Source organism: Brachionichthys hirsutus, chromosome 7 (assembly GCF_040956055.1).
Source record: "Brachionichthys hirsutus isolate HB-005 chromosome 7, CSIRO-AGI_Bhir_v1, whole genome shotgun sequence".
NCBI lineage: Eukaryota > Metazoa > Chordata > Actinopteri > Lophiiformes > Brachionichthyidae > Brachionichthys > Brachionichthys hirsutus.
The window spans coordinates 10,629,701-10,652,804 of NC_090903.1; the positions used below are offsets into that span (position 1 = coordinate 10,629,701).

The 23,104-nt window shown below is 43.5% G+C and overlaps 1 protein-coding gene across 1 annotated transcript; it reads left to right on the forward strand.

Annotated features, from left to right (window-relative positions):
* The first annotated feature begins 695 nt into the window (after positions 1–695).
* dachc (dachshund c) lies at positions 696–22,643 on the forward strand. The gene is made up of 11 exons (XM_068741229.1): positions 696–1,300; positions 7,989–8,098; positions 10,875–10,985; positions 14,306–14,484; positions 15,759–15,879; positions 15,999–16,133; positions 19,551–19,747; positions 20,130–20,277; positions 21,191–21,319; positions 21,448–21,552; positions 22,606–22,643. The coding sequence occupies exons 1-11, from the start codon at positions 696–698 to the stop codon at positions 22,641–22,643; spliced, it is 1,878 nt and encodes a 625-aa protein (XP_068597330.1).
* The last annotated feature ends 461 nt before the right edge of the window (positions 22,644–23,104 follow it).

The following is a 23,104-nucleotide window of genomic DNA, read 5'->3' on the forward strand; positions in this document are numbered from 1 at the left end:
GTTTCTATTTTTTTGCAGACAGTATTCTGCATTTAAACGTCATATAAGACTGAGGTTGAATACTTTGCATGTATTTGTCCTCTTTAGTCCTGCATGGGGCTAATGTGGGAAGATCAGCCAGAAACTGTTTTAAAGAAGACAAATCGAGTGCCACACACACACACATGCACACACACGCACACACACGCACACACACACACACGCACACACACACATGAAGCCTCATCAGAAGCGTTAATATCAGAAAGTTTCTTTTCATCAGGATGTTCATAAATAGGCTTATCCAAAGTTTATGTAGGCTAATCTTCGCTCGCCCTCTCTCTCTCTCTCTCTCTGTCTCCCACTCTCTGAGAATGTCTCTCACTCTCCAGGAACACGGAGCAGGCTCCTCCTCTTTATGTTAATGTGACAGTAGCATCTCCGGCGTGGACTCCAGCGCTGAGCGCTCCTCTCATTCTGATTCAACTATGTGATCTGTGTTGTTTTTTTTCTCTCTCTTTTTTTTGCGTCTCCTCTCCTCTTCCTCTCCTTTCATCCCTGCCCGCACACGGCTCCACGCAGCCGATGCGCGCTTCTCCTCTCCCTCATCAAGCGCGTCTGTTCGCCGAACTCACTTTCCTTCAACAGTTTAAACTTTTTTTTTTCTCCCCGTTTTCTTTTACTCCTGTTCATTAATTCCCCGGGACATGACGACCATGGCAACTCCGGCTGCCCCGACTCTTCTCCCCGCGGCTCCGCTCGTGCGCCCCGCGGCTCCGCTCGTGCGCCCCGCGGCTCCGAGCGCCGTCTCTCCGTGCGCCAGCTCTCCGCCACCCGCGGCCACCTCCGCCGCCTCCTCCCCTGCGCCCCCGGTCGCGCCCCCGGCGCTGCTTCACCCGTTCAGGGCGGACCTCTTACTGCAGAACGGGACCCCGCTGACGAGCGGAGGCGCACCGGCGGGCGGCGGCGGCGGCGGCGCGAAGCCCGTGTACGCCACTCCGTCGCCGGTGGAGAGCACGGCGCAAAACAACGAGTGCAAATTGGTGGAGGTGAAAGGTGCCAAGCTGGCCTCGTTCACGGTGAAGGACACGGAGCTCATCTGCCTCCCGCAGGCTTTCGACGTGTTTCTCAAGCACCTGGTCGGCGGGCTGCACACCGTCTACACCAAGCTGAAACGGCTGGACATTTCCCCGGTGGTCTGCAACGTGGAGCAGGTCAGGGTCCTGCGGGGGCTGGGGGCCATCCAGCCCGGGGTGAACCGGTGCAAACTCATCTCCAGGCAGGACTTCGAGGCGCTTTACAGCGACTGTACCAACGCCAGGTGAGTCAGGTGTGGGTCGGAGGCGACGGGGGGGGGGGGGGGGGGGGGGGGGGGGGGGGGGGTCCCCACCGGGGGGTCCCCACAGGTATAGTGCAGCAGGTGGGCTTATTTAAAGAAGCTATAAAAGTAATTTCTGAGAGTAATTTATGCGTAGTTCATCATTCTGCTGTCAGGTGATAATAAAACTTGAAATGACGCATGAGAAGATCTAAATTGAATGATTGATTTGAAGCCTTGTATTTGAGATTTGCATGGGTTCTAAAGTAAACCTTCAAGAAACCACGTTTTACACGGAGGACAAAGTAGGTGATGACAGAATATTCCATAAATGCATGTTTTCTTCCTATTGTTTGTAGTGGCGGTTTAAACTATTTGAAGTGCAGGCACTCAAATACTCACCGTCAAAAAGGATGATAACGGCAGCTAAAGATCAGGGTGGTGCTGATGATGATAAAAATAATTATACTTATCTCAATATAGACATGTCTTAAAAAGTTTGTCTCCTTATCAGAAGCTAGAATCTCTCCAACACACACACACACATGCACACACACACACACACACACACACACACACAGAGCATCTTTATGTCTCTCTGACACTCGGGCATGGACACAGTGAATCTGACACTGTCATTCTGAGAAATTGATTCTTCACAGAAATTAATTAATTTTCATTTGGCCCCAAGCGGCTACTTAAATCAGGACAAGCTCACTCACTCACTCCCTGATCCCTTTGCTCCGTCTGCCTCTCTCTGCCTCCCTCTCTCTCCTTCCTTAATAACTCGCTGTCTTATCATATCAACACTCTTTAGCCCTGAGCATCAGAACAGAGGCGACGGATTAAATTAATTCTTGGTATTTATGATGCGATTATGCAAATTAGCTGTTTTGCACAACTCCAATGGTGACCAACTATACATGGGTCATCAATCCAATGAGCGGCACATGGATGTTTGGATAATCAGGGAGGATTTGTGGTTTCCTGCCGTTGTGTCGACCACGTGTTTTACGACTGCGTAGGTTTCCATCCAGACGAGTGTGGATTAGCCCTAGTTTGGGGACTTCATGTTGTTTAGCATTTAATCCCTGTTCCTTTGATCTTGAATGATCATATTTGCATTGCCGTTAAATTCAAGATGTGCCTCGATGTGTACAGATATGCATTTAAAAACTAGAGTTCTCGAACTGTTTTCCCCAAATCGTCCATGCAGGTGGGATTCTGTGTCTGTTTTCATTTTAATACCAGGTGTCAGCTTTCGATGCAAGCTCCGACTTGTTGAGCGAAACCAGAAGCAAAGCTATTGTGAGAATGAGTTTCCAGCTCCACACGTATATGGATCGCCACCTGCCTCTATAAAGCTTTCAAACCCGAGACAAAAATCCAGACTTCTGGCCGCGTTGGGATTTCTCCTGTGTCCGGTTGTTAATGGGAACATTATTCAACATCCTGTGAAAAGCCTCCGTTCGCTCTAATTATTCACACAACGCCCAAACAGCCTTTATATTAACGAAATCTTCAATCGATGATTCTATACGTCTCAAGGCAACGTGGTCGCCGTTAGAGTCTTTGCTCTCCGTCACAAGTTTTAAAGCGATCTCTCATGTCGGCGTGGAGCAAATACAGCAGAAGGTTAAAGCGGGGGGAAACCACCTGATCCTTAAAGTCCCGAGATTATGCATCTCCAAGAATACGATGCTGGGGCTCTCTGGCAGCGTCATGGCTCAGCAGGGTTTTTGTTTCTGATTCAGTGCAGCCGTCACTTATTATTAGTGCAGTCGGACAGGCTTGAAGAGAGACGACAGTCTCGTCCGATGGTTTGACATGACTAACCAGAATAAACAAACTCGGGTGCCGGACACTGCCAAACAGCAGGGGCCGCGTTTCCTTTCAAACAAAGAGATTTGATGCAAAGGTTACTGAAATGTCATTGTCTTTCATTTCATTCTCCTCTTTGTCTCACTCATTTACACACACACACACACACACACACACACACACACATGCACAGTATTTAGTCTCACCCTGACCACTGACTCATCAAACCATGAAGAAGGGCCAACTTCACCCTCAGTCAAAGGCTAGTTATAATTCATGCATAGGATGGACACAAACACACACACAAACACACACACACACACACACACACACACACACACGGTCACGCCTGTGTGTTTGCTGGCTTTGCTGCTAAATGACATTAGTTCCACAGAGGGAACATGGTGTGTAGGAGGCAACCTGATCCTGCCTCCTTTTCTTTCCCCTCTCACAAAGGAACAGTTTCATTCTCGGTTAGAAACACACATCAAACAGCTCGCTCAGGTCAAACGGTGTGTGTGTGTGTGTGTGTGCACGTGTTGTTTTACATAACGATATCATATATTGCATAAAAAGAGTTTAGCATAACGAGTTACAATGTCCGATTGCTTTCTTGCCGTCCCAGAAACGGCGTCCACGTTGCTCTGGGGAACTTTGTTCACAAACCTGCTGAGAAAGAATTCATCTGCCTCAGAACATTTATTGATTGCCCAGCATCGCGTAAATGCAGTTATCATTTTCTTCTGGTGTTAGAGTCTCAACTACAATTGCATTCGGCTCCACCTTAAGGCAGACATGGTGAGAGAGAGAGAAGGGTTTCCTCCGCGGAGGCGAGGCCGAGGTTATGTAATCGTCCGTCCGTCCGTGAGCAAGATAACTCAAACGGTTCTGGACGGATCTGGATGACATTTTCAGGGAATGTTGGGAATGTTATCAGGAACAGCTGATCACATTTTGGTGACGATCCAGGAGAGATCATGGATTCTGGATCACTTTGGAATGTTTGTTACCTTTGCAGTCAATGGAGCTTCAAAATGTGTTCTTCAATATCTCGGCTGATTATTGACCGATATTTATCTAATTTGTCACAGTCATGTAGGGTGGGGGCCTCGATCTCACCACCAAATTTAATCGGGATTGGATCCAAAATGGAGTCAGTAAAAATACTTAATTTTAACAATGAATACCTCATTTACGAAAATATATTTAATGAAGATACCATGAACAATTTCTGACCTTTTGATGATGATCCAGATCACCGTGTGGGCGGTGTAAATCTAATTAGGAGGGGAATGAGCTGCTCGGCGGAGGTCTGTGCTCTCTGAGTGCTTTTCTGTATTTTGTATTTGAAGAATATGTTGGAAAATCTCGTCCCGTTTCCATGGAAATTAAGAAATTACAGGAAAAGCAGAATAATTATCTTATCTACTTATTGTAGATTGTTATGTTGATGGCGTTACCCCTTGTTATTTTTTATTACGCCTCTGTGTGTGTGTGTGTGTGGGTGAAGGTGGATTCCTGAAAGCAGAGGCCCACTCAATGTCAAAGTCAGCAGCATTAGAGTAAGGGGAGAGAGGAGGAGAACCGTGCTCGCGATGTCAAGACTGTGTGTGTGTGTGTAGCTCGACTTTAACCTCTGCACTCTTTTGATGTTTTATAGAGAAGAACTTGATGAGATACAGAGGGCCTTCATGTCTTCCACTATGACAGGTTCTAAAGGAGGAGGTGCATACACACTTTTGTATACACACGCACACACATAGTCTTGACATTGTGTTGACCCTGGAATGTGAGCGAGGAATGTAGGCCGGTATCAGTTTAGAGATCAGATTCTTGTCATTATCAAACGTCCTGTGTGTGCATGCGTGTGTGTGTGTCTGTGTGTGTCCTGTTTGCTTCCTCCATGACATCATCACAAAGACTTCCCCAATGACAATGGTGAATAAGCTTTTTTCAGATTTTTCAATTTGAGAGGAAAATCACAGCATCAATCTTCGTGCCATCTCTTACCGGCAGCATAAGTCTTCCCGCTAACGCCGACGTCAATATGATTTATCAAACCGCACCGTGACGGCGAATACAATCCGATCACCGCAGATTGAACGGATGGGAACACGGGAGCTGTAAACCGCCACTAATACATTCCAAATAAAAGCATGTTTGAGCTGCTTCTGTTTTTCCCCTCTCCTACACACTCTGGCATAAACACACACACAGCTGTTACCTATCAGCACCTCAGTCCCTTCAAGCCTGTAGCTGTTCCACTGTTTTGACTGTAACGTTTCCTCTTCTTTCATTACGTGTGTGTGTGTGTGTGACACAGAGAGAGAGAGAAAGGAATAGAGATCTGTCATCTTACGTGTGTTTTGTTTCTGTTCCACCTGTGCAAAGCTGCAGCTGCCATGTTTGTCATTGCGTGTTTCAGGTACGCACACACACTAAACGTGGAGTACCCTTTTTAAAAAATGTGTTTGTGTGTGTGTGGGGCCAGAGCATTGGCATGAGGGAGGACGTCTGGGTGAGATTTTAATTAAAGTTTGAGACAAAGAGGTCATAAGCCATACCCCCCCCCTTTCGCTACATACACACACAATGCAGTGTTTTCTCTCTTCCCCCCCCCCCCCCCACCTCCTCTCTCATTCCATCCCCTCAGCTTGATGACTTTTCCATGAAAGGCTTTTTCATTAATCCTACCTCAGGGAGCTTGCGCTCTCCAACCTCACACACACACTCACAAAACACACTCGCATGCACAACAGACACAAAGAGGACGTTTGCCGTTTACACAGCAGTAAATGGGAGCCTTTTGCTGCGGTTTGTCCTTCCGTTCACATAACAGCAATGATTCGGGTGCCTATAAAAGCACACTTTTTTAAACCGGGTTTTAAATCCTATTTATTAAAAACTCCATAATAACCAGTTGTGAAAACTGCGACGGCACGACCCCACTTTGTGCATGACTTTGGCCTCGTGCGAAAACAAAACAACAACAAAAGTTGGGGAGCTTTTTTTTTTGCACATCCGTGTGCACGAGGATGCTTTTAACAATTTTGCCGTATTGTAGAAATGCAGAACTTTTATCAAATGCGAAAGGAAAACTAAACACCCCCCTTTTATGGCTCTTTTTGATAGCATTTTATAACTTGCAAGCAAAACACAAAATTAGGTTACACTTGCAATACCTCCCAAAATGCAACACATACAAAGGCTCACCCACGCACACACAAAGTCCATTGATTAGTGTGTGCAAATAAACAGTAGTAAGGGAAAGGGAAGTGGCTGCAGTAAAACCGAACCGCAGCCTTTGCTCTCTGAATTTCATTTCCCTCCCCTGGTATTCACATTTCCCGCGTGTTTGTGTGTATATTAGAGATGTTACAGCATTGCTGTATGTTTAAACTTGAAACCTAAAAATATATTTCCTGCCTTTGTTAAGCACAGTATGCTGCGCTACTGTACACATAATAAAAAAAAAGACCCAGAAAGAACCCCCTCTCTCCAACGCACACAGACAGAAACATTCACAACTTCATCCCTTGTAGGCATTCACACTGTCTGTCATGTGTGTCAAAATATATGTCTACCATAGTGTGTGTGTGTGTGCGTGTGTGTGTGTGTGTGTTATCTGATGTCAGCTGTCACATCCCAGTCGGTCTGGGCCCATAATAAGAGACAATAATAACAACTCATTAAAACTGAGGGCAGGAACTGTGGAGCTCATCGGCTCATCAAATTAACCTTTGAACACTCCGCACACACACACACACACACACACACACGCACACACACAAAATCTACCTGTTTTTCTCCCACAGTTTGTGACTACACAATCTTTCTCTTTTTTTCGTCTCTCCCCATCCTCCCCCCTTCTCAGCCAGTGGGTGTGTCAACAGGGGATTGGTCCTTTCTGCTGGGTAATTGATGAATTATATGCAATATGCAAATGAGGCGCCATTAATCTCCTGACTGACAGCTTCGTTTATGGGGCTTTAATGACGGCTGGATTAGATTCTAATTAAAATCTGCTCAAAGACACCCCACGCTAGGAAGTTGCTGCTGCTGCTAGTCTCTCTCTCGTTTTTTCACTCTTTACCACCTTTTCTCACTCTCTCGGCCTCACCCATCTCTCATTTTACACTTCCTCACCTTTCCCTCTGTCTCCCCTTTCATCTTTATTGTCCTTTCTGTTTCGGTTACTCCCCGTCACCTCTTTTGTTTCTCTCCTCTCCCCGCCTTTAAACACACACACACGAACACGCACACACTTGCCTACGGACTCATGTTATCCAATGTCGTACTGGTATGAAAGGAGATGAGCTGCTCTGGCTGTCATTAAGCCTGATGTGGCCCGTGTCATTTCCGCTGTCAGGACATTCACACTGTTTAGTCAGAGCCAAAGTGATGTCTGACAGCTTTTCACGTACTTCCTCCAGGATTGATTGAGCATGCCCGGCTCAATTAAACCATGTGAATCTGCTCGTAGTCACAGCCTTTATTCGGGAGATTTGCGACATGGCAGGAAAAAAGGGGAATGAATGGTCGAATGTGGAAACGGTGGAAAGACAAGGAGACATGCAAACACATTTAATAAGCAAACAAACGAACGAGTAAGCTAAACAGTAATGAGGAGGTGCTTTATTGATGCCATAAGGGAAACTCCTTTTTGCTTGCTCGTATCCACAGGGAGGTCAAATTTGCCGTACAGCAGCCTTCCTGGAACCGGTCAGGTTACAGTGTTTTGCTTATTGACACTGCAGCAGGATCAGAGGTTTAGAACAGCATCCTAATCCGGCATGAAGAAACGACTCACAGAGGGATAACTTATTAAAATGTCTAAAGACTAATGTTGACTTGTGTTTTGTGCCTGCAGTTCAAGGCCCGGACGGCCGCCCAAGAGGCTGCAGAGTGTGACGGAGAGCGGAACCCACCACGTGCTGTCCCACAGCGGCCTGATCCATGCTGGGATCATGCCCTCTGCAGGTGCCCACCCTGGCCTCACCACGCACCACATCGGTCCCCTGCTCTCACACTGATTACAATATCATACATTGGCTTATTCGGCAATAGTTCAATTATCATAAAAATATTATGTCTATCCAAATTTCAACAAACAACTGTAGAAAAACTTCAGCCTGTGTGTTTTAACTTTGTTTTATTTAATATTACGTTTACAATAATATGACTATTTATTTTATTAATGGAAAAAACCTCCAGGGAGAAAATATGCTCTAGAAATCTTTAGGAACATAAAGCTGTATTTATTAATTTTTTTGTCAAACGTGCATGAAAGCACCAAACTATGAAACCTGTTTTTTTGAGTAAAACTAAAAGGAAAGTAAGTATACCGGTTGTAGCCCAGTGAAATGCACAATACTATATTTTAATTCTCTCAGTAAAGTAACTTGGGATCCAAATCTTTCAAATCTTCAAAATAAAATAAAATAGTGCCGTTCTATTCTTCAAGACTCACTCAAAGGAGAAAGTAGGGATGAACGATTATGTTAATACGTCCTGAGTATCAGCTGGAAAGACAGTTTTCTTATTTTACCCGCTAATTATGTAGAAAAATGCTGAATGTGTGCATCTGCTGGTGGGTCATCATGATAAGAATAGGCCCGATGTTTGCTGCAGTTAGGAGGGAAGTAAATATTTGCATTTATTAGTAATGGCTTGGCCAACGCTGCTGCAAAATATTGGCATATTGGATATTGACAAAAATCCTAAGGGGAAAGCGTCTGTGTCCCCCCCCCACACACACACACACAATCTTATAAGGACGAGGTCTGTAATTCTTTATAGCTGCATGGATGCCACAGCAGAAAATCCCTGATTTGGCTCCAGGAGTGAATTAAGGTCATACTGTTTCTCCAGCACTGCAGCTGTTTGTAAAGTTCAGACTTAGTTTTCATGTTAACTGTTGGACCAGCAAAAGTAATGAAACAGCTGGGTTACCCCATCAGTGTGAATAAAGATCAGGCTTCTTGTGCAGCATCGATACACAACGGTGCGGTCGCACACGCCTGCAATGACATGTTTTGGCCATCATTGATGGTATTAGGAGGCGGGATTCTGGGAGGCGAGCTGTATGTTGATTAATACGATTAACATACATAGGACGTAGCATGTGGAACAACTTTGCGCTGTTGTTGTTGTTGTTTTTTGTACAAAGTGTAAATGTACTCTGTTAAGATGGTCTTAAGGTCTCTGATCAGGTTTCAAATTTGTGCATTTGATTTGTTGGACTGTAAACTTACCGTATGTTTTTGATCTGTGTAAATCAGCAATTTTATCCAGTAATAATCTCTCTTTATGTGCTATTAAGGTTTAGGATAATTAAACTATTATTAATTAAGTAGCAGGTGAAAAATAACCCTTAAAAAGATGTCTAAAGGAAAGTCTTTAAGAAAAAGGTTAAAATCAGCACGAGTCGACTGCCTGATAAAGCCCGTAGCGATGCTTGTTCTTGTCACAAACAGTAATGTATTTGAGTCCCTGCTGTGGTGTGTGTGTGTGTCTGTGTGTGTTTGTGTGCAGCACAGAGACAGGGAGTAAAGTAATTGTCGGCACCTCGCCATTCTCAAAGTTACCCTTGGCTTTGTGCTCTTCAGTGCAACCTGATCTTTTCATTCCCCACCTCAAAAGAAGCCATTTTCTGTTAGCGCCGCTTCTTCTGACTGTTCAAAGGTGCTTGAGCGTGTGTGTGTGTGTGTGTGTGTGTGTGTATAAGAGTGTGTTGTGTACGAAAGGAGTGTTGAAGAGCATCTTTCTCAGTGGGAAAAGAGTCTTTTTCCACCAAAGGAGAGGGCACAGTGGCAATGTCAGCCCTACTGATTAGAACTGGACACATGAGAGGGGGAGAAAGAGACAGAGAGAGGGAGGACATTTGAACGTAAAAGGCAGGGGAAATCTTTGATGTGATTCTTCTTAGTCTCTTTCGCTCACCCTCTTGCTTTCACACGTAGACACAGGCAACACGGCGGCTTACGTCCCGCTGTGATGCTGACATTTGAAAAGGTAAAGTAAGGAGAGGGGATGGGAGGAGAGCCGATGGGAAGAAAGGAAAACCATTTTGTTGTGGTCGTCCTGGATAGAGAGACTGAGTCAGAAAATCATTTTGTAAGACAAAAAAAAAAAAAAAAAACCCTCTGCAGTGGAGTTTGTTGCAAATGTTTTGTTGTATCCAAGATCAGGAAATTACGACTTAAGGCTTGTTTGCATTTCCTCAGCAGTGTTTGCACAGTTGCATGGTTTTATCCAACTTTAATAATTCACCGTGTTTGTCTGTATTAGTTGCTCGGGATATTTAATTTTAAGAGGAGTTTTAAAGGTTGCTCTGCAGGTCAAACGTCCTTCTGAGGTTCACCACATGCATTAAAATGCAGCCACATTTTGTCACTTTCTGTTTCGTATCAGCCAGAAGTCAAAAACCTCTATTAAAAAGTAGCTTTGCCCCCCCCCCCCTTATGCCCCTGACTTATACTCATAACGAACCAACTTCTAGCTAAAAGGTTGAGCCGCCGCCGCGCGTCGTCCTATTTGCTGTGGGATGTGATGTCCCTGTGTGGGAGAGATTGATGTCTGGACTCATCTGTATCATTGTCTGTGCAACAGTGCAGTCAGAATAAATAGCTGGTCTCTGTCTTGCCCGTGACAACCTCCTTCCTACCCATTGCTGTGATCCTCCACAAGGCCCATTGATCTGCTTCTTATATTGATTCTTCCTCTTGGCCCCTCCATTTCTTTTTCTGTCTCTCAGATCTATCTGCTTTGGCCAAGAAGATCAAGCTGGAGGCCATGGCTAGCTACAGCAGCAGCAATCAGCACGGACTGCCAAACGGTGAGAACGGCGACCACAACCACGGGCTGGGTGAGTCCCGTCTGTACTCACACTGCATGCACGCTTGATTGTCTGGTGGGACGCGTCACATGGCAGCTGTCTCTAAATGTCTGTCATTAACGACTAAACCATGATGAATAAAAGCAGGATGTGACATCATCTCTGCTGCCGGTGCATTTCCTCTTGGAGACATGTGAATGAAAAACAAGCTGCGGCAACAATGAGTCAGTCTTTCATATGGCCTTAGAAATAGACATCATGGATCAGGTCGTCAAAACCATCAAAACACAAAGAACAGATTTGTTTTTCATCAGCGAATTCTTTTTTTTTTTTTCATTTAAACTCATTTTACATTCATTCATTGGTTTGTTTGCATCCTGGTGAGGTTTTAGGCAATGCATCCTGGAAAAAGAAAGATATTTGTCACCACATCAAGAAAGCATAGCCAAAATGGAGCCTACGAGTCATTCTGGACATGTCATTGCTGAGTCACCTTGGGATTTAGTCCAATTCAGATTCTCATTTTTAACGAGGTCACTCTGTTCCTGGAAAACATCGAATCACACTTAGTTTTGGAAGCAAACCCCCCTTTTGGATGCACACAGGTAGGATTTTTAGCCGTGTCTTATTCCCTGAAGCCGGTGCCGACCTCTGGCTCTGCATCGGAGGTGAGCAGCCGGCGAAAGTGGAGCACCGGCAGACGAGCGATGGCGCTGGGATGATAGAGAGATGAATAAGATGAGGGGCTAAAGTCCAATCAATAGTCTTCTCTCTAATTCACTATCCTGAATGCAAATGACAAACGCTGGGCGATCAATGAAGGAATGGATGTGCGCCCACAAAAACAAACACACACACACACACACATACAGAAACAGATTGGACGCACCACCTCCACAGTTATCGACAGGCTGAAGTGACATCAGTGCGTTTAGAAAGATGACGGGGCCTGTATAGAATACGACTAACGCACATTAGTATGTAGACTGCAATATTTTAGACAGCAGTGAAAAATTACTTGACATTTTGTTTACTAGAAATTACTATCAGACAATTGTATGTTTAATCCCGCTTGTTTTTTGACTTAATTTTTGTGTGGTGGTCTTGTTTGCTTTCTTTTTTTTTGTAGCCCTGTCTGTAAATGCTGTGGAATTGTTTACCATTGTCTGCTCTCAGTTACAACTGGCAGCATCTGTGTGCAGTTAGGTGGCATGGTTACCACCAAGCATCGTAAACCTGTAAATCTTAATCACTGTTAATGACAGAGGCAAATGGAAACACACACAGATGCACACAGCGCAGGCATACGTACAACACACACATAAATACAATGCCGCCGACACTGCCCACCCACGGCCTTATGGGAAGGACGGGCCCCTACCAGAGCTTTAACCACTACAAAGGCAATCTCAGATTACACACACACACACACACAAATGCTGAGTGTGACACCTTATGAGCTGAGGAAGAGCAGGGAGCAGCCATTTGTGCATTTAACAAGATCTTCTGGGAAATTTACAGTAACTGTTTGTTTACTGTAATGGTTTGTTTGGATAAACAGAAGAGAGGCGCTCTGACTTTTGATGTTTTTTAATGAAACATAAGAGAGAGTGATGGGAAGGCAGAAACGATGAGAAGATGGGAACAGAGTTAAGAACAAGGAGAGAGCAGGAGCGTAAATTAACTTCCGTTGTGGAGTGGAGGTGACAAATGGTGGCGTGCTGGCGTGGCGTCTCACGGAGGCTCGGCGTTTGGAGCTGATTGTTGGAGCATCTGGTTATTTAGCTCCGTTCAGAGAGACCTTTTGTTTGGACTGGTTTCTGCTCTGGGCAAGTGAGAGACTAATCTGCCAAATGCCCAAAGCACTGCACATATGTCCAGCGAGCCCGACTCATGGAGTCCACAATGCCTCGCTCTTTATTTCTTGGTCTGCTTTCTCTTTCTCTTTCTGGCTTGTTCTTTTTGCTTGTTCTTTCCTTCCTTTTTTTATTCTTTTACATCTCTCTACTTTGGACAGACTTTTTCTTTTGTTTCCATGCACTCATTCGATTATTTGTGACAATTGTGTGGAATAGAGTCCAAGATTTTTTCCTTTGTGTTTATAATTACCCAACGTGCATTGCTGGCCCAGCACCAGGACTACCATCAGCTTCTTTTGTTCCACTTCCTCCCTGTGTTTCTTTTGTTTTTGTTTTTCCTTTTATTAAATGATAAATATTTATGTCATTTTCTCCCCCCCCCCCCCCATCCCCAGCCCAACAGAATTGTTTGTTTCATGAATAGAGGGGATGCAACAACCCACTAGGGTGCTATTGAGAGGAAGGGTTTTCTTTAAAGATAGTGGATGCCTGTCTTAAAGAGAAGAACGTGAACGACAGATTGATCCAGATAATAAGAGTTTTGTTTGAACTGCTGAAATTGGTTGGATCACCATCAAGAACAGCTCGGTCTGCTAGCTAGAGAGGCTAGTTTGCTATGTTTTGGTTGTCACTCAACTTTAGAATTGATTTTAAGATTTTACTGATCGCTTTTAAAGCTCTTATGGGTCTGGGCCCAACTTATATTTATGATTTATTGACTTTATATGAGCCCCCCCCCGCAGCCTGAGATCCTGGGGTCGAGGATTTCTGGTCGTTCCGAAGTCGAGGTTAAAATCAAAAGGTGACAGAGCATTCGCCATCAGGGCCCCTTGGCTTTGGAACGACCTGCCTGAAAATATAAGGCTCACAGATTCAGTTACTTCTTTTAAAACACTTCTAAAAACGTATTTATATAGACTGGCTTTTAATTGATCCACTGTTTTAATTACCTTTTATTTACTTTAATTACACTTTTTTAAAATGTATTTATTTTTATATTTTTAACATTGTTTTATTATTTTATGATTATTGCTGGGTACCTAGTCTCATCGCTTGTGCCCTGACGCCACTGTTGCTTTTATACACCCATTTTACATTGATTAATGTTTGTTTAATATGTATTTTTTGTTTATATGATTCATATTGATTTGTTATTATCTGTTAAAGCACTTTGGGAATTTTATTTCTAAAAAAGTGCTATATAAATAAAGCTTATTATTATTATTATTATTATCATAACAGCATATTCAGGCTGCCACAGCCTGTACATGGTTGTGTTGAAGTCAACGGGACAACTGTTTTTCCACCTTCCTTCCACTTCCCTTCCTCCAGTTCTCATCATTATAGGTAACATTTCATGTTTGTTGCATTTATTGCATTGTTTAAACTAAGCCGCATGACTGATTTGTTTTGACCAAAGCGTATCTTCATTTTTCGTTGACAATTATTTATTTACCGGTATTTGTTTTTTACTCTCTGCCCCTTCACCAGTTCTGGATCAGTTGCCCTTCATGATGATGTCACATCCTCTAATACCTGCCGGCCTTGCACCGGCCTCTGTTTCTATGGCCATGGGCCAGATGAACCGACTGAGCACCCTGGCCAGCATGGCCAACGTGGCACAACTCCATGCCAAGCCCCCGACCAGGGCTCCCGCCTCCGTCATTCAGGTGAACTCAAAGGCCCACCAGCCCGGTGGATCTGACCACCAGCCAGAATTATTTTCAGTTTATGTGAAAATTAGGAACCTTTAGCACCATGTAGGTGTTAGAAAATTAGATTTTTAGCTATTGATTTTCAGACTTTAATCATTTATGTGCTGAATTTAGAATCACTTTTCTATATTTCTTTCTTCCAATGGTTATGGCTAAAAGCAGGTAATTGTCTACTGGTGGATGTCCAAGTTCTGGATCGCTACCAGAATGTAATCAGTTTTTCCTTGGCTTAAGGCCACTTCCATAACTATTTATACATTTTGAGATATCCTGCATCCACACAGAAATGCTAACCTTCTTCGCCAAGTTGGTCATTGCTTCAAAGTACTCCTCTTCTTCAGTCACTTCTCTTGCAAGACCGATTAAATGAGGTTGGGAAGAATTACGTATTGGCAAATGTCAGTCCTCAAAACGTTTTGCAACCACGTCCAGCAGGAAGTAGCCTTACTCGTGCCATTGTTAATCAAGAAAAGAGCTCGATTGCAGAGATAATGAAGCTTCTTAAAATAAGTATGGGAATATCTTTGAACTTTTACAACAAAATAACTTTCTTTTTTACTATAAATGATTTGTGTGCAACTTTAGGATGCCCTACAAAGCCAAAATACAGCTACATATGTGCTCAAACTGTATGTAAGTCCAGAATAGTTTTCTCTTTTAATGTAAAATAAATGTTTTGTTCCATCAAGGTTTAAGAATGTCATGTCACACACAATAGCACAGCTAATGGGAAATGATGAAAGTTTTTACATCAGGTAAGGTAAAGCATGCAGGCTACAGGGGAAGAACGTTATTGTTGTGCTTATGGATAAAATATGAATTATTTTAATGAGATTGACCAATTCATTTCCTAAGCAGCCAAAACCCTCACTAACTGAAATTTGATGGGGAAAAGAAACAGCCAATCTATGCTTCGCTAGCTTTAAAGTAACTAACGTTAGCGAAGTTTATTGTATTCACTTAATCATAATTTTGTTATAAATGGCTTAACTTCTAAATTAATATGAAGAAATAACATCAATTGTAATTGTAAAAAGAGAAACAACATAATCAAGATTATACACCATGTCTACATATTCTAGGTATTATCTACGGTCCTTATTTGGCAAAAATAATCGGCCTTAAAACGACTAAAGGTTTGTAGCAAAATTTGTAACAAATTCTACCAGCCGGTATGTGAACGTCTTCCAGAATGTTATTATGAATTTTATTTCTTTATTGTTTGGTAGGAGCGAGTGTGTGACAATCCCTCACCTTCTCCCTCATTGGAAGAAGCTCAGATGTCATCCAATCACAGCAGCAGCGTGTCGAGTTCACCGGCTCACTCGGAACGCACTGCCGAAACCACACGTATGCGCTCACCTGTGTGATCTGCCCGTGTTTGTGTGACAGATGCATTATTATGCATTATTATTGAAGGATTTCTGAGTTGCATTTTAATTTTTTTGCTCTTTATGTCATCCTTCCAGATCCGCCTGACAACGGGCTGTCATCAAGCCACAACCTGTTGGGACATTCCCCTGGTGTGGTGCATGGGGCCCGGGAGACGGATGTGGCCTCAGGGGAGCACTGTAAGGAGAACAAGAGGGGCCCCAGTGACAGAGGTAAAATATGCCATCATGTTTTTAGAGCTTGGATAAATGTTGAGTTTAATAGAGCTCTAAAAAACATAAAAAATAAAAAATTGCAAATGTGACTTTGCATTTAGATGTTTAAATCTTATTTTGAAAGTAATGTGACTTGACTTAAAAAAATTTTTTTTTAATGATGTCACCTGAAAGATCACTTGTTGGCTGTTTTCTGAGAATTTGTGCCTGCAGTAATTAATCATTCAATCATTGCTAATGAGTAATGATTATTTCTCAGACAAATAATCCTCTAAACACAGTCTGCCAATGCAGTAGAACAAGCACTTAGTTCCGTCCAGCCCATCTGTCTATCTCATCTCTTTTTTTTTTGAAGCAGTGATGTAGGCTTAATTTAATACTACCTATGATTCCTAACAGTTTTACAGGAAAGAAATATCCCAGTAACAGGTCAATAAGCATTCACAGTCTCATCACTTCTCTCCCGCTCCTCGTCTCCTCGCTGCCGGTGGCCCCTTTGGCTTCCTGCTGAGAGCAAAGACAAATAGTTCTGCGAAACAGGGCTCCATTAGCCCAGGAAGCAGTGTTACATTAGCCAGCCATTTGCCGGGCTGCGGCCTAACGAGCCAGGCGGCCTCCCGTGCTCTCAGCTGGACCTCATCTGCATAACGACCACCTCCCTGTCGTTAGGGCCCGCGTTGCCACGGCGCTGCAGCGTCAGTTGTTTGGTTCTCTCTGTCAGGGAGGTTAGCATTAGCTTAATGAGGACTGCTCAAGGACAAACAGTCAGCAGAAATCCACAGTCAGTGAGAGCGAGAGGAGCCGAGAGTTTTGTATGTGAGCGTTTGCGCCTGCATAAACGTATTCTAATACTGAATCGCATTATTCAGTAATCGAATCTAAAAACGACAAAGGCCTCCCAGCTATGGATTCAGATGCTGTCAGGTATGCGGGAGCATATTGACAAAGCAGCCATGGCACCAACAACGTGAATGCGGTGCATCACACATCACATTTATGCAATTGATTCCCAATTGATTTTGCCGCATGCAAATGAAACACTTGTGCATTTTCTAGAGTGCAGGCTTTTGACCGACAACATCACAGGGATGGGTTTATCGTAGATTGAAGGGAGGTTCAAAAAGCACATCAGCGCTGTCACTCTATCAATCTGTGCTATGATAATCTCAGAATGTTTGTGTGTGTGTGTGTGTGTGTGTGGATCTATGTGAGTCGGATTTGGCTGTGTGTGCTGTTTCAGTGGTCTTTGAACAACGTATCCATGCAGCAAAGATCAGAGGCCATCCCTGACACCTCACTCCCATTAACCAAACATCAGCAGAATTTTATTCTCTCTCTGTATCCCTGTTTCTTTCCCTCCCTTCCTCCTGTGCTCTTCCGCTGACTGGCAGTCTTCATGTGGTGAAGTTCATTAGCCCTGGGGACGGGGTGGAAGTGCAATGAGAGAGAAGAGAGGAAAAGTTGGGGGAAAAGAGAAGAAACAGACAGTGACCTTGGATAGGGAGATGGGTAAATGATCAAACGAGCTGGCAGCCATGTGTATTTGTGTGCGCGCGCGTATTTATGCCAAACGTGTGTGTTAGTGTGGGGTAAAGTAGGCGTAAAACAGTAACTCAATAAAGGATCAGTCACATCCAAGGAGCCTGGGGAGCCCACGCTGCTGACTGCGCACTTTAACGGCTAAAAGTGTGTGTGTGTGTGTGTGTGTGTCTGTGTGTCAGCCACGGGAGTGTAGTTGGATGCCCTCCGCTGAGCTCTCCAGCACCTGCTAATTACCCTTCTCTACAGAGCAATGCTTTTAGCGAGAAAGAGGGAGAAAGTGGAGTGGGGGGGGGGGGTTGCTTCTCATCTGTGAAACACCTTAAACGTGACAGTTGCCAAGACATGAGACTGAGGCAGAGTGGGAGAGGTGGGTGGATTTGGAGCAGAAGATGCTGTGGTCAGCTAAGTGGAGAAAACACTGTCATTTGTCACAGACAGAGAAAAGTGGCAGATACCACATCACGCGTCGGCGCTCGTCTCTGCTCCAGTAGCCGGCGGACTCCCAGGACGTCGCCGTCCTCAGTGGCTCGGATGACAGTCAGCACATAAATTGAGCAACTACCTGATGTGGAAAGGGGGAAAAGAAATGCAGAAAATGGCTAATCTTCCTCTCCCCCCCACTGTCAAAACCAGAGAACACACAGTTCTCAGGTTTACAAACAGATGGCCGTCCATAATGCCGCTTCTTAGCGGTTTTTATGTCAAGCTGTGGTGCGTTATTAGTAGGCAGACTGCCATCTAATAAAGGCTAAGCAAAACCCCAAACCAGGACCTCTTCATGTCTTACACGCATGTGTGTTTATTGTAAACATTTGCACGCAACCTTGGTATGAATATGAGTAAATATTGACACTAAATGTTTTTTCATTAGGTTTAGAATAAATGCAGCACGTGAATGATTGAAAATGATGAATGTTTTTGGTCAGAAAGATGCTCATTTAGAGTATGTATGTACTTAAAGGTACAGGAGAGAACTAGAATGGCACTCAGTAGAGCTCATACCTCCGGCAACTGCCCATTTAATTCAATCGGGCTTATCCAAAGTCACACTCATAGCTCTGCAGCCATTATTTACAGGCAGACAGCCCCCCTGTGAAAACATATTCAAATCTGGTGGATGCGGATTTTATTTGGATCTGCACCAAATTGGAGTCGCCCTAAAATGCCAGCTTTTTCATAATTCCATGCATTATTCAATAAGAAATAAAACATTGCCAAATTCTTCTCGTGCAACATTAAAGAAAGCGTAAACCCATCCAGTAGCTGTTGTGTAATCCTGCTGACAAACCAAACAAGAAAAAGGATACAGGTCGAAACATCATCTTCCTCCTTGGTGGAAGTAATGACAGACTTTAAGATGTCGATTCTAAATTGCTACAGACACATTTTCGTGGAGATTATTTCACAATATTTAGTAAATAAGACGACAAATCTAAAAGAAAACCTCACAACAATGTCGTTTTTATCAGTTACACAAAACAGAAGAGCACATTGTGTGCAGCAGAATGGTGTTAGTGGGGAAAAAAACTGTATTTCCAGGTTAGTCAAGGACAGTGACTCGTATGTTTTACACGTATGATATGTTTTGATCGTAATTTGATCATTTATGGACACCTGAGCTCTACGGCAAAGAGCTTCCCAGAGATTTCTTTTTGTGCAGTATTGCCTTGTTTTGTTGACAGGATGTAAAATAAAGATCCATCCATCCATTCTCTTTTGCTTTCCCGCTTTGCGGGTCATGGGAGTTCCTATCCCAGCTCACACCACTACGGAGTACCGGTATTCAATTCACCTAAATTGCATGTTTTTGGAGGTCGGAGGAAACCGGAGAAAACCCTTGACTCGACGGCAAAATGTCTCTCTGCCCTCCAGATAGCAGCTCTGTGGCCTCTCATGCAGCCAGGGAGGGCTGTGATAGACAAGTCTACCAGAGACCCCCGTCAGGCAGGGAGAGCTGCGAGAGGGTTTCTTACCCAGCGGGACAGAAGCTCCCAGCAGGTCTCCATCACACACCTTTCATCTTTCCGGAAGGTTTGTACTCCATAGAGACCCTGCTCACGAACATCCAGGTGAGGCTCTGCCAGGGCTTTATTATTATTATTATTATTATTATTATACTCTGAGAAGAACAGGAAGGAGTTAGGAGATTTCCTAAAATGGTAAATAGCAGAGGAGGCAGACATTTAGGATCTGCTGTAATTGTGATGAGCGTGTGCTGACCTGCTTCTCAGATTTAACATGTCTTTTGTTATAGCAGAGTTGCAATGAAAGAGAGTTCTAACTGGCTGGGATTTCACAGGGAATCACATTTTATGAACCTTACCCGATCCTGATGAGAGGATCTTTTCCTGTCTGAATAAATACATGACTTATTGTTATTGACTTATGTGTTTTCCATGGCTTGTGTTTGGTGTGTAACCTGTTGATGCGTGCCTGTGTGTCTCCAAGCAGGGTCTGCTGAGGGTTGCCATAGAGAACGCCCGGGCGCAGGAGAAGCAGGACCAGCTGGAAAGGACAGAGCTGAAGATGGAGCTCGTCCGTGAGAGGGAGCTCAGAGAGACCCTGGAGAGACAGCTGAGCATGGAGCAGAAAAACAGAGGTGGGCTCTATCAAATCAAGCGTAATAGAGCACCAGCAAAATGAGAAAGTGCTCTGCTAGGCTTTGCAGGAACTGCAGAATGAATACCCTGTCAGTTTTGACTTTTTTTGTTTGTTTTTGTTATCCCAATTGGCAAGTGATGATTTGAGTTTTCACTTCCTACTATTCAAAGCTGTTGGATGGTTTATGTATTTAGAAAAGCTGGCACAGAGTTGTGTTTGTTTTTTTTTTTACACCTAGAAACGGCGGCTGGTCTAATATCCCTTTTGAGCTGACAGAATGTCATTTGAAAATTAGACAAAGAAGTGAGGACACCTGCGGTACATCTCAAAGCATCTGCAGGAGTGAATTAGAGTTGATTTTGGCAGCACACTACAAGCTAAAATCAAGTCTGGCATGGTCACAAAGGACGTTGTATGGAGCGTATTGAATACAAATGTCAATCAAATACAGTTTTTTTTTGACAGACACAGCACATGCAAAAGTTTGTAGTTGACAAGTGACATGACTGTGTCGAATTACATAAATATCGGTCAATATTTATCAACCAAGATATTGAGGAACAAATTTTGAGGCTCCATTGACTGCAATCTTAAACACACTGATCCATAATCCAGGATCTCCTCTGGATTGTCACCAAAATGCAATCATCCGTTCTTGGTGACATTCTCAACATTTCCTGAAAATGTCATCAATATCAGTCCAGAACATTTTGAGTTATCTTGCTATCAGGCCAATGGACGGACGGACCTCTTTTTAGGTACAACCACTCCAAGATTATAATTCCTTCAATGGTACCCAGTTCCTCAATATCCAGGAACATCGGGATGAAAATATTAGAAGCATCTAAGCCGCGATATGACTGGAAACCTTTTCTGTTTGTCATCTATTTCTCTTCTTCTTTTCTGCTCAGTTCTGATCCAGAAGCGTCTGAAGAAAGAAAAGAGGAATAAGAAAAGGCTGCAGGAGGCCTTGGAGGAGGAGGTCAAACTCCGTGACCAAGCAGAGCACACCCTGCTTCACACCGCCACAGCTCACACGGGTACAGACACACAAACAGGATAATCCCAATTTTCTTATTAAATATCACCGAAGCCTTTGTCCATCTTACCTTGTCTGGATCTTTCCCCTCTGATTTACCATCTTTATTAATTAATGACCAAACTACAGGCCACCAATCGTCAGTAGCCCCTCCTTACACGGAAACAGCAACCCAGGCAGTGGACGGAAGCAGCCACGATGGCAACAGGCTGGACACCGCGGCAACCGGACAAGGTACGGGTGTCACAATTGTGGCTGCCGCAGTACGAAGCCATTAAGAAAGCTCTGGACTTCAGTTAGTAGGAACGCGGCCGCATCTGCTGCTGAAACGTTCTGTCACCAAGTGACAACTCAAAAGAAATGAAGATATACAGCCTTATTATAAGGCTTCGAAATGACTAGTTCTTACTTGTGGCTCTTTTACCAAAGACCAGCTGTCCTCCCGAGGTCTTATTTAATTTTGTTTCCAGGTTTAAAACACATTAAAGACGCTACTGCATTACGTTAGTGGCAAGAATTTATTGTGGTAAACTAGAAAAAAACATTTCAGTGTAAGATATATCAGATGCTAGGGACTTATTTTGTTCTCACCAACTGAGGTAGGATCGACTGGGATCGAATATATATATATCTATGTGTATATATATATATGTTTTACCAATGTTATTGTCTTCACTGGGAGGGATTAATGAGAAAATCCCTCATGTAACATCTTTAACAGACAAGAAGAAAATGTCTCGCTCTGTAGTCCGGCCTCATCAAATGAGTGCTTGGTTCCAGCCCACCTCTGCTCCGTGCCGTGCCAGGAGAACCATTCCAGACAGTGTGCTTGTTCAAAGGCAATTTTTAATTGAATGTCAGTGAAGCAAGAAGAGAACCGGCCACTAATTAACGGCTGTCTTAATTGTCCTCATGACGAGTTTGTTTGGACATCATTTGCATAATTAACACCCAGTAATAAATCATTTAAAGGGGAATTGTCTGTCAGACAGCAGGAAAGGATGTGGCTCCTTTGTGCCAGAAAGTTTTATCGGCAAAAAACAGTGATTGGGAACTAAAAAAAAAACACTTTCAGCTCAGCCTTACTTAATGATCTGAATGATTTGGTCTAAGCTGTAGAATTCCTTGCTCACTATTTATGTGAATACATGAATACCATGCTGCGTTTTTCCTCCTACTGATGCAGCTGCCATGATTTAGACAACAAATATTTAAAAAAAGTATCTAAAATTATCCCAAGTTTGATTTTTCATAATTTTCACTGTGTGTTATTTTTGTTTATTTCAGATGGACACGTGTTCTTGCAGACCTCTGGGATGTACTGAAAGCAAGGTGTAAGAATGAATGGATAGGTGAATGGAAAACTCGAGTGAATATTCCTCCTCACGAGAAAGACGCACAGCAGGCACACACATCTGCCCAGAGAGCTTCTTGCACTTCATCAGGAGGACTTTCCTGCATTTCAACGGTGACATTTGATATTTTCCATCATTCCCTCATTTAATTTATTGCATTTCTCACTGAATCTCAGCTGCAGCGAGAACTATCTTTCATTCTGATGATGTATTTGTGTTTCCCTCAATCGAGGTTTTTAGATTCCTCGATGAAGATGACCATTGTTGTTGTTTTTCTTTTGCTGTTTATCTGGACACAAGTGATGAACATGCCTTGTAATGGAGCTGTGTACATATATATAGCCAACTTTTGTTGTTGTTATTATTATTATTATTATTATAAAAACATAATGGCATGTTGTACAGTCAATCAATAACTTGTATTGTGTATG